Raw genomic sequence first — 12,882 nt, 5'->3', positions numbered from 1 at the left:
AAAACCATTATTTTAAATTGTAATAATATTTCACAATATTTCTGTTTTGTCTGTATTTTTGATCAAATAAATTAAGCCTTGAAGAGCTGAAAAGACTTCTTTCTAAATTAATAATTAATACATTTAAGATCATCATGTTTGCAGCGAATAATTCAGACCTAGTGGAGCAATAGTAATAGTACTCCACTAGGTCTGAATTGAAATATATTGTAGGCTACGTTTTAATGGATCACGCTACAAGCATAATGATCTTACATTGCTGTGTCCGTTATCGCATAATTCCCACTCTTGGACACTTTTGCTTTAACAGACATTATACAACACTGCAAAAACAAGCTGTTATATTCTGTTATATATTTATTGTCCAACATTCCCAATTTTTCTGATGCATGTCCTTAATTTAATTTCATATGTTGGTATTAACTCTGTGTTTATAAGCCTAATGCTAATAGATCTTTAAAGCATTTTAAACCAAACTGACTGGGTTTCTATCTAGAGAGCAAAGGTTTTGTGAAAAAAAGTGGAAGATTTTAACACAGAGTCTAAAATAAACTGTTAAAAGGATTTGATGATCACTAGTAAATGTACGTTATTGTGTGTTGCCATCATTCAGGTTGGATTTAGCTTTAATGTACTAGCTTTAGTGTATGTTTTTTTTAACAAAGCAGCGGATATTGCCATAGAAACTAGCGGACTGACGAGTCGCTTTCACGCATAAATGGCGGAAACGCAGGTCTGCTGCCGGGCGCTGGTGTTGCAATGGAACGTTCTATTGAGTTTCGCTTCTTGTTAGTGTATATTCTTTGACAGGGCATAAGTCCACAAGACCGAAAGTGCATACAAGTGTGCCATTTGGGATTCAGCCATTGGTCCATCTTGACCAGCGCTGAGAAAAGTAACAGGAACCACATCGCTAAGCTTCTTACGCTAAAGTCCACTCATTTTTTCCCATCGCCCATTGTTTAATGCCCCGCGATTCTAACTCTCATTCTATTTCTTTGGAAGGGAACAAACATATACATTTTTAGCACTTTATTACTGGTACATGGTAGTACTCACCACAATAAAACTGCGTTGTTGCATACATCCCTAGAAAATACAGGAGTGGCCCAATAAAATGTCTTCTTATAACGTCACGTGCGTATTACCTCCCTCATTGGGTAGGGAAATGTGTGGGCGGTGTACAGCGCTGTTTGAATTCGTGCCTGAAAGAAGACTTCCAAACTACGATATAAAATACTGGTAAATTGTGTTATTTTTGTGTATTTTGATTGCCTGAAATTTGTCGACTTTGTTGAATTTGCCCAGGATAGAGAGAACGTGTCTGACGTCGCGCAATCGCTGTTCATTTATTCATTTTAATAGTTTGTAGTGTTGCATGTGAAGTAAAGAATACGTTTTCCGAAGGTTAATGTGAGATTAGCGCTTTAAATTTACGTGTTGGTTATTTACGGATACGCACTAATCTAATAGAACAAACATTTTATGTGCGTTAAGAGAATACTGTGATCTGCACCATTTGACACGCGACCTACTGTTGCATTTGATGTGTTGCAGTCTAGTGCTGTTGATCTGATATTGTATGGTCATGCGGCACAATAAATCGGCACACAAGCGAAAGCCATCGACCCCCAGACGCAGATCTCCCCCTGCACCACCGTTAACAGCCAGAACCCGCCGCACCAGCGGACCCTCCGGTGAGCTCTCATATTGGCTTCCCTCTCTTAGCAATAAAATGTTTTCATGCAGTTTTTTGGGGCAGGTGGGTTGGCGCAGCAGCAAAATGCGATTCCCATTAAAAAGCTCTGATCAAAGTTATTATTTATGTTTTACACCAGTCATGTAAAAATTCAAGAGAGTAGCAATTTTATAGTTAGGCTAAAATATAATTCTTAAAAAATTGTTCAACCGCAAGCAAATGTGGTCACAAATGTAACTTGTGGGGATAAACAAGTTAACCTCAAGTTTCTATTACCTATGGAGTTAGATTTGTGTTTTGTGCCAAATGTTTTAAATGTAACCTTTCAAGAAACTATTGGGAGTCATATTTATTTATTAATTGTCTTTAATCTATTATGTAACAAACATTTTACTGATAATGACTAAATCAAGTCACAAACAATGCCAAATTAGACACATGCAAGCATTCTTTCAGCAGTTAAGCTGTTATCGATAAAATCTGTGCCAAATAAATTAGATCAATAAATGATGATCCTCATTCAACTAAATACAAATTGCTACTCATCACAACGATAAGCATCTTCGGAACACAAATGAAGATCTGATGAAATCTGACAGCATTCTGTCCCTCAATTGACTGCCTTCACAACTAGAACTTTGGCGCTTAAAAAAAACTCATATTCATAAAGAGATTGTAAGACTAATCCATATGAATTGAGTGGTTTAGTCCAAATTTTCTGAAGAGATGGTTGGTTATGCAGCACGTTTGTGCTTCCGGAAGAGGTTTGTTCTCATGCGTCATTCAGGTTCAGTTGAACTTTTATGTTCGCTGATCATCAAAAAGATCTTCATTTGTGTTCCAAAGATGAACGAAAGTCTTATGGGTTTAGAACGACATGAGGGTGAGTAATTAATGACAAAAGTTTTGGGTAAACTAACCTTTTAACCCCACTGATCTGTATAATGTTCTCCTTTGGCTTGCTTAGTTGGGGACAATTGACATTTGACATTTGATATTCAACAGTGCTTTGCATCTGCATACATTGACAGCATTTTGTTTAAGAGCTGCTGTGCAGCCAAAATTATATACCATTTATCACTGTAAAGCTGCTTTGACACAATCTGTATTGTAAAAAGCGCTATATAAATAAAGGTGACTTGACTTTACTATAGATCAGTGGTTAACCCTGCTTCACCTGCTTACAGGTGAACTGAACCTGTGAAAAGTGAACTGTATGTCAAAGCATCAGCTAAATAACTTCCATTTTGTTTTTGCTGTCTGTACTAGAAGCATCCCCACGGAAGAAACACAGGTTTCGCCCTGGCACACGAGCGCTCATGGAGATACGCAAATATCAGAAGTCTACTGATCTGTTGCTGCGCAAGGCCCCATTTTCACGACTGGTACTTCTGATTCTGTGCATTATTCAACATTCACTTTAGACCCTATGACAAGCCTTTGACACCTAATTCTAAACATAAACAAGCTATTTTCATATGTGTAACAGTGATGTAAAAGTTTTTATTTCCTGACAGGTGCGAGAGGTGTGTCAGACATTTAGTCGAGAGCACATGATGTGGCAGGGATATGCTCTAATGGCTTTACAGGAGGTAGGTGATGATTAAAAAGTATTTATTTTGCATTTACATTGTATTATAAAATGTATAGTTCTTGGATGGGTCCATGATTGGTCCATGGCAATAGCTACAAGTATATACATCACTGCACAATAGGGGTGGGCAATATGACAAAAATATCATATCACAATTTTTTTTTTTCACAATTATATTTTATGTTGGTTTTACTATTTTTCAAGTGACTGAGCATTACAACCAAACTAATTTCCCTATTTTAAAAATGTAGCCTAACATTACAAATACAATATAATATACAAATGTATAACAGTGCTCTTTTAATCTACAGTAGGTGTATTTAACAGTAGTTAACAGTAGTATTCAAGTAAGAAATTGAATAAACAAATGTAAAAATAAAATGCTACATAGACTTCACTGTAAAAAATTATACATAATACTTATTCGTATTAAAGCTACTGAAGTTATTCAGTGAAGAGCAGTAAGCGATTTTTCTCTTTGTCTTTTGTTGTTTGATTAACATTAATGACAAGCGGAAGCAGGTTTATTAGGCTGCTATCACTTTAAGTGCCCTCATGCACGGATCTAATATACAGACACGCATCCGGTTTTCTCCCAACTGTTTACGTTCACTTAAGGTATAACCAACTGTGTTTATGTAAACCTTGTGTGTGTTTGATGGTTTAAGCGCAATAAGACGCAAAAGATAACAAATTTATTGCTCGAGCACTGTTTGACAGGCTTTTAGTGTGCGTGCACTTTGGGTGTACGCACTCAGAACATGCGCATGTCAGAACATGCGCATGTCATTAATGTTTAACCAGCAAGGCTTTAAAACACATGCAAATAATAAACTTTTGTGATTGTGAATAACTGCAATGTCACGTGATCGTAACCCTACCTGTGTGTTAACATATGATGTGAATGTATGTCGCGTTGTACAGTATGTTGAGACGGAGGCACTAGAACTGATAGAATGCATTGTAGAACGATACTAGGATATTTCTTCAAAAGAAGATTGTGGAGACATTTTAATTGTTCACAATCAATGTGATAAGCAGGTGTGTTGAAAGTTCGCAGGTTCCCGCATCCTCCTTCCCGGGTATCGGCACTAATGTAACACAGTTCGTATATAAGGAAGAAGTAGGTGGGATCTGGCAAATGTTCAACACACTTTAATACGAAATAAACAAAAAATAAACAAAATAAACATCCCTCACTGACGACTGCCGCACACACAAACATAATAAAAACATAACATAAATCCAGGCCTGGTCCTCTCTCGTCCTTCACTGTCGTTGCTCCTCCTTTTATGCTTCCGGAGCTCCTCTGTGAGAGATACGAGACCGGTGCAGTGTGCAGGTGATGCTCCTTAGCAATCACGCCACCGGCCTTGCGCCGTTCTCTCATGGCTCTCGCCCCGCCCTGCTTGTCACAATCAAAAATCGTGATCTCGCACACCCCTACAGTATCCATAGAAGCAAACTATTTACTTTTGTTTAGAAGGAAAAAATGTGTCTTTATGTAGTTAGGTGAATGTCAGTAAATATGCAGGTATATAATAAGCCCAAATTCCAAAAAAAGAAAGAAAGAAAGAAAAAAAAAAAGAAAAATGAAACTGTTGTCCTTAAAGGGTTAGTTTACCTGAAAATTATGTCATTTATTACTCACCCTCATGTTGTTCTACACCCGTAAGACCTTTGTTCATCTTCGGAACACAAATTAAGATATTTTTGATGAAATCCGATGGCTCAGTGAGGCCTCTGTTGCCAGCAAGATAATTAACACTTTCAGATGCCCAGAAAGCTACTAAAGACATATTAAAACAGTTCATGTGAGTACAGTGGTTCAACCTTAATTTTATAAAGCAACAAGAATACTTTTTGTGCACCAAATAAACAAAATAACGACTTTTTACCTATCTAGTGATGGTTGATTTCAAAACACTGCTTCGAAGCTTTACGAATCTTTTGTTTCGAATCAATGGTTTGGAGCGCCAAAGTCACGTTATTTCAGTAAACAAGGCTTCGTTATGTCATAAGTGTTTCGGAATTTCAATAGTTCACTTGACTTTGGCGGTTTGATATGCGATCCAAACTACTGATTCATAACAAAATTTTTGTAAAGCTTCGAAGCAGATATTGTTGAAAAGTCAATATTTTTTTTTTTTGGTGCACAAAAAGTATTCTTGTTGCTTTATAATATTAAGGTTGAACCATTGTACTCACATGAACTGTTTTAAATATGTTTTTAATACCTTTCTGGGCATCTGAAAGTGTTAATTATCTTGCTGGCAATAGAGTCCTCACTGAGCCATCAGATTTTATCAAAAATATCTTAATTTGTGTTCTTAAGTTGAACGAAAGTCTTACAGGTGTGGAACGACATGAGCTCAGTACCTCACTCCTAAAAATAACTAACAATAATTTATAAGATTTAAAGTAGTTTAAAAAGTGTTATGCAGTCATCGCATTTCTATAGTTACAAGACACCAGAAACGCCTCTTCACCCGCGAAATTTAAATATTGTAGGAAATTAGCTCAAAGGGAAATGAATTATAGGTCTGTCGCAGTGAAGGAATTTCCCTTGTGTTGATTTGAGTGGCTCTATGTGATTTTATCGCCATTTTTTTTTTACATTTATTATTTATTTTTTGCTATGTAAATAAGTGTTACAATATGATCAGCAGGCACAAAGACGAAGGAGATTCAAAAACAACAGGCTTTATTAATAATCCAAACACTCTCAATGAACAAAATATCTGAAAAATATCTGACTTCCTGTTGGTCGGAGCTAATGACTGTAAATTAGAAAGTTGTCCGGCTTAATGAGAACAATATGTGTTCCGAGTTTGGTGACTGTAGTTTAAACTAACTCCCCGCTTTTGTCAAAAGATTGCACTATAAAGGGCCCTCCTCCCCGCCTGTTACTATGGTTTTGCCCATGTCTACTGGTTGACATCTCTGACATTTGTATCGAGTTTCATGCAATTTGAAGCATGCTAAGCATGTCAAAAGCATCCAAAACGATCTATGGCAACAGTGTTTGAGATCTCCATGGCAACAGTGTTTGAGATATCACGATTCTTTTCACAGGTCTATATCTGCTGTGTATTGACATTACACTGATGAAGTTTGAAACAAATCAGGTAAAAAAAAAAGAGGGTGATCTCAAAGCATTTTGAAAGTGACACACTTCCTGCTGCCAATTGGTGGCACTATAACTTTGACTCACAATAGTCACATCCATGTGATCAGCCTCCTATAACGAACACACAGGTGAAGTTTCATAAAAAGCAATCAATTTAATGCAGACGTTATAACACATTTCCTGTTTCCCTTTTCTCACCATAAATTCGTTGCCTCACCACGGCCAAACTGTTCAAGATATCAAAAATCCGCTCCCAATTTAGCATCCTCAATGTCTTGACTTCAAGCTGACCGAGTTTGGTGGTGATCGGATTAATCGCCTAGGAGTAGTATATCAAATTCCAGAGCATGCGTTTTCCAAACAACCCATAATAGCCGACTTCCTGTTGAGCTGACGTATAACTTAGAGCACGAAAGTTGTTCGGCCCGATGAGGTCTATATGTGTACCGAGTTACATACAAATAGGTGCAAGCGTGTTTGATATATGGACCAAGTTTTTAGACCCCCGTTCAAGGGGGCCCTGTCGAGCCCGCCTGCCACGCCCGGGTACCAGCTTCTGCCTGGCCCTGATGGCCGACGATTCTGATGTGTGTGCAAAGTTTCAAGAGTTTTTGAGCATGGTAAGGTCCCCAAAAATGCTCGAATAGTCGAAAAAAAATAATATTGCTAAAGAAAACAACAGGGCCTTTGCCTTCGGCTTGGCCCCTAATAATAAACAGAGCAATTCCAATAGGGTCCTCACACCATCGGTGCTCGGGCCCTAATTACAAGCAATAGCACAAATAAATACAATCAGGGCACGACTGGGGGGTCTGGCGGCCCCTGGGCTTGAGTTTATGTTTGGGCCATACTTGCGCTACAAATGACCTCACATAGAACATCATTATATAGCAAAAATACACAAATTAAAATATGCATTGAGGTCCCTAGAACAATTAATATGCAACATTCCTAGCCTAGTCAAAGTTAAGAGGTAATATTAAATAAACATTATAATACAATAAAATACAGGATGTGCTCTCTCGGTTGAGAGAAGATCCCTAAAAAAATGTGAAATAACACTGAGCAATAAAGCCAGAGATGAACAGTATATTTAAATGTCCTCTTATGTCAGATTCTTACATTTAATCAATCAGTTCAATCAGAATAAGAAGACACTGTATGGCTATTACTAATCAAATAAAATCAGTATCAACAAAATCTATCTTTGAATTTATACTTACTGTTTAATGCAGCTCAGATGTGTAATGCATTACTTACTAATTAATTATTTACTGTAATTACTTTTCCTTCAAAAAGTAAAGTAAGGGATTACTCTCAATTTATCTGTAATTTAATTAGTTAGTTACTTCTGATGTGATTCCATTAAATACTGTATACAACAATTCTATATAAAACAATAGTGGATTTAACATCAAAATTTTACAATGTAATGTAACCTTCTCCCTTTGGTCAGTTCAAGAATAATTTATGCAATTTTATATTTAAAATAATTAAAAGAGCAGTTTCATGTCTATATATTGTTGAACTGGTCGAGGTTGATATGGGATTTAGAAAGTTAATAATAAGTAATGGAATAGTTTTAGAAAGAGAGTAATTAGTACAGTAATCTAATTACACTGTTGATGATGTAATTAGTAGCTAGTAATTAATTCATTTTTAGAGTAACTTACCCAACACTGTGCATAAATAATGTTAGGAGATTAATGTTTTAAAAATAACAGCTTTAATGTAGAAATATTAATTGATTAAAAAAATAATAATAATAGGCTACTCTAAATATGAAACTAAAACCGCCAGTAGGTGGCGGCAAGTCGCTGTCTTAATGAGTGAGTTGAATCCTTCATTCAACCGATTCGTTCAGAGTGCTAATTTAACTAAACAAGCGACTGTATTTATGAATGGATAGCCTAATTGAATCATTTACTCATCTGATTCGTTCAAATACGCTGATTCTTTGAGGAATTAAAACAGTGTTCCTCAGAGACGCAGATGTTCTTTGTTTGTTCTTTTCTTTGTTTCTAACTTGTTTTTTTTTATTGAATTGTAGTTTAAAATCTGTCACATTTGCAATCGTGCAGATGTTCAGAAAAATAGCCCTCTTGCTTGTGATAACTCATATAGACTTATGTTATAAATATAAAAAAAACAGGAACTCAGTAAATGGATTTTTTTCACCCATTTTGATGACATTTATGCCCCGTGATGGCAGTGACACGAGAGAGAGCACTCAAAACTCTTCAGATCGCATAAGTTAGTGCAAATATAATAGAAAGTATCGTTCTCTGTAAAGAAATTACGCGTGAACATATGAGACGCAAAGGCGCGGCTCTCTTTGCTTTGGGTTTATGCGCGGAGAAAACAGCGCGCAAGTTCTCTTTTGCGTCTTTTCGCGAAATGGTTTAAAATCGTTTGAATGCTTAGACTAAAAAAAATAAATAAATCAGGCTTTCTTGTTTCTAAATAACAAGCGGGGTTCTGATGCCAAGCTGCCGAAAAGCACAATTTCTCTCAAAATCGGGAGCTGAAATATAGATCGATTATTTGGCGTGGCGGCCAGGGTGGGCCAAGCTTCTGAATGTGGGCCCGGCCCGCCCTTGTCCCTCCAATGAGCCAGACCTGATTCCAACAATGACGTAAAACATCATCCTTCACATGCGCAAAAAATGTGCTTGGCATAACACAATAGTGGGGCGATGGTCGCGCTGAACAGCACAGATTGTACTACGGACTATATACAATGAGCAGTGTATCTTTTTATATGTTTAGTTGGCTGTATTTTATCTTGATAATGAACAGGCTACCATGTCAATTTAGCAATGCTAGAACTGACAGGCTATGTGTGTGCGCGAGGTGCCAGTGCCGGCGCCATCACTTGAATCAATCGCTTGAGTCCAGCGGAAACATCTTAAAATACTCTGTCGTTAATCATGCAAGAGTAATACATCATTCATAACTTAATGAAGGCTTTACTTTTATTTGTGTACACTGACAATAACAACAAAACACTGTGCTTCTGTAAAAAACGAACTGGATGTCGTTTTCCACCAACTCATTTTCCTTTCTGTGTAATTGTGTCACAAAAATGAACCAAAACCCAGCATAAAGGATGCTTTTGTTGCAGTTATTTCTTTCGTTTTGTTAAAGTTAAATATATTTTACATATTGTATGGCCTATTTATTCATTTTTTATATATATCGTTTTATTCTTTTTTTCTCCATTCACAGAAGCGCTGCAGGTGCGTGATATGATGTGTGAATCCTCCTGTTCTGTGGTTTATCCTGCTATTATTTGCCCATGTAAAACCAATGACCTAGAAAACAAATTTTGGTATTTTTAATGGGTCATGCCGAAATGAACATCCTTAGTTTTAATCTTTTTTTTTTAGTCATCCTTTCTTCTATAACTCTTTCAGCTGCGCCAAGGTGCACATGCTGCTAAACATCATGCGAACCAGTCTTGACAGTCGTGGTAGGTCTTGTGTTGTTTCCACCAGTGCAGCACTATGTCTATGTTTGTTTTACCTCATTAAGTCTCATTAGTCTCATTTAGTCTCATTATTTTATCATTACTGTAGCTTCTCATGGTTTCTTTTAATTAATGAATGTCTAAAACATAAAAGCTTTTCCACTGTCGGGCCAATGCGAGCCAGGGCTAACAACGTCCTGGGTGGGGCCAATAGCCTCAGACCTCAGACCTCAGCCTCAGACCTCAAGCACCGAGCCCAAAATCAAGTTGTGTTTCCACTGTTGGACCAGTAGAAACTGTAGTAATTATTACAGATCAAGTAGACCGATAACCAATATTTTGAACCAATATATATGTCTGATGTAAAAATGAAAATGTCAAAATTAAGAATAACAAGGGCTCTGACAAATCTTTCTTTAAATGCTTTTAAACATATCTTTAATTCTGAGAACTGTTAATAATAATAATAAAAAAATAATAATAATAACATAAAAAGTGCAGGGAGCACCCAGCAGCATTATGTAAACATTTTGTAAAATGTTGGGGGTCTTTACTCGTTTATTTAATTATTATACGTAGGCTATTATAATCATGGAAATTGAGAATCTTTATCATTTTGTGAGCAAAGATGGAGTGTTTATTAATAAATCAGGTTATTTCCCGGTAGTGAGGTAAAAATATAGCCTATAATCATTCGTATCTGACTCCGAGTATTCCAGTTATTATGTCTGTTGTGATGTAGGCCAAAATAATAAAGTATTGAAAGCCTAAGAGTATTCCAACCTGCAAGCAAGAAACTTAGGGACACATAATCCTCTCATTGCCGTTACGTAGGCTATGCAGCATTTTGACTGTATTGTTGACTTCTGCACGACATGAGAACACATTTCAAGAAAGAGTCGGAGTTTGCTACCGTGCGAAAAGCTCGCTAAATGGGCTTTCCTGTCATACAGCTTATCACGCGCACTTCAATAAGCCCAAAGAACAAAGGTTAATATGTGTACATGCACATACAATATGTACACATGCCAGGAGAAAGGGGAAAATGTTTTTGCTGTGTCGATAGGTTTATGACTTTAAAAGGATAGTGAAAGTGAAAGAAAAACTTTTGGCATCTGTCGCTGCATTAAAGGCGCATTCTCTCAGACGACGAGATGAATCTACCTCAGTGCTGATAACGTAGGGTGAAGTCAGCTTAAATAGGTAAAATGGGCTAAATAAGGTTGTAGCGTCATATCTCTTTAAATTTTTACAGCCAATCACAATAACTGATCTTGCATTGTTGCTTCAACACTTGTTGACATGTAACAATAGTTTTGACTGATCTGAGTTTAAGGCGGGCAGGGCAGCGTGTTAAATGAAGCTTGTCAGAGAAATTGTAAGGAAAGTGAGACTGACATAGTAAATTTCATTCATTACTAATTAGGGTACTAAAGCAATTATAAGTACTCTTACCAACAAAGCAAAGGTTTATGAACAATGTTTTGACATGCTCTTTCAAATAAAAAAGTTTAATTTAAAAAAGAAACTTCATTTTATTAAGAAATGAATGGTTAAGCTAAAATGGGCCAAAATTTTCAGCTAAAATGTACTGCACAAATTTTTACACAGAAATTGAGGGTGAAAATAGGTTTATAGGCCTAGATGTATCCATACAAAATCTTAACAGTCTTTTAAAAAAATTGCATTGCAGACAGTGTGGCAGGAGGACAAGCAAAGAAAGGAAACAGAGAGATAAGAGAAAGAGAAAGAAAGGAAGATGTCGGTACAGTACAATGTTAAGACCTATAGCTACAGGAAATGTTAAAGTGATTTTTTTTTTTTTTTTTTTTTGTCAAAGATGTTCTAATCTTTAACAAAACGTTTGACAGATATTTGACAAGCATGCACATACATGCAAACAAAAGACACCAATGCACAGAAACACATACTTATAAAACATGATCAGTTCATTTTTAATTGCATTTTTTAATGAAATATTTGTTCAACTTTCTATTTAATAAAATTTATGGTGTTGTTGCTATGGTACACTAAAGACAATAGTGTCAATTTACTGTTAAAAATAAAATGATTTCTGCCTCTTTTTATATTGGCCCATTTTACCTGAATGTTGTGCCGTGGCTCAAGAAGGGACTCTCATAATTTTAAAACAATTATACTTTTTCACATTTAAAAAAATACATATATATTTAAGAGATCCATGTTAATTTATAAAAATATCGTTAGATCTCATGCATAGCTTATTTGATGGTATTATAAGTCATTTACCAAAACGTGGCCCATTTTAGCTGACTTCACCCTATTCTATATCCTAGATCTTAATTTACTGGCTTAATATTTCTCTTATAGACTATTTCTCGCAGACCATACATTACAGTGAAAAATGAGTGACAGTGAAAAATGAGAAGAATCAATATTTCTTGTTAAACTACGTTTTTTTAAGGTGTTAGAAGCTGCTTTTGATTTTCACAGATAACTGAATTGCCTGGTTCAGACCTAAAAACTGTTAGTTAAGCCTATAGGTATAATTTTAGTGATATTAATAATAATTTGTAATTGTATTATTAGTGTTATTAGTGTCATTAAATATTTTTGAATATGCTAACAAAAATGCTGGCAAACAGCAATGCCGTTTTCATCTTGGCTTAAACAAGAATGATGCGTCTCTTTTATAACAAGCACTATTGACAATTTGTGAATAGATCACCTTGCAATTTAATTTTGTTGTAGAATGTAGTTTTGTAGTCTGTTTTAAAAACATTTTCATTGAGGAGTCCTCAATCCTCATAAGCGCGAGTCAGTGTCGCAAGTGTGGCTATGTACATAATGTCGTTAAAAAATTAGGCAAGGCAAATAATTTGTAGGCCCTAATGTTAACAATAATAATAATAATAATAGCCCTATAATAGTAATAATACTACTGCTAATAATAATACTATAGATTAATGGGAAAACAAGCCATTATCGTCTTGATATCGTCAAAGGGATCA

General features: G+C 35.9%; 2 protein-coding genes across 2 annotated transcripts in view; one reads left to right on the top strand and one right to left on the bottom strand.

Annotated features, from left to right (window-relative positions):
* LOC127501090 (uncharacterized) overlaps positions 1–12,882 on the bottom strand; it is a 279,778-nt gene that overhangs the window by 88,334 nt on the left and 178,562 nt on the right. The gene's annotated exons all lie outside the window — the stretch shown is intronic.
* LOC127501101 (histone H3-like centromeric protein A) overlaps positions 1,126–12,882 on the top strand; it is a 34,424-nt gene continuing 22,667 nt past the window's right edge. Inside the window, exons 1-4 of the mRNA XM_051872902.1 lie at positions 1,126–1,242; positions 1,558–1,697; positions 2,969–3,084; positions 3,217–3,291. Of these exons, the coding sequence (XP_051728862.1) occupies positions 1,583–1,697; positions 2,969–3,084; positions 3,217–3,291 (306 nt within the window). The 5' untranslated portion in view covers positions 1,126–1,242; positions 1,558–1,582. The remainder of the gene's footprint in view (positions 1,243–1,557; positions 1,698–2,968; positions 3,085–3,216; positions 3,292–12,882) is intronic.

This window comes from Ctenopharyngodon idella, chromosome 19 (assembly GCF_019924925.1).
Source record: "Ctenopharyngodon idella isolate HZGC_01 chromosome 19, HZGC01, whole genome shotgun sequence".
Classification (NCBI taxonomy): Eukaryota; Metazoa; Chordata; class Actinopteri; order Cypriniformes; family Xenocyprididae; genus Ctenopharyngodon; species Ctenopharyngodon idella.
The sequence above is the reverse complement of the archived record's forward strand: the minus strand, read 5'-3'. Positions and strand labels throughout refer to the sequence as shown.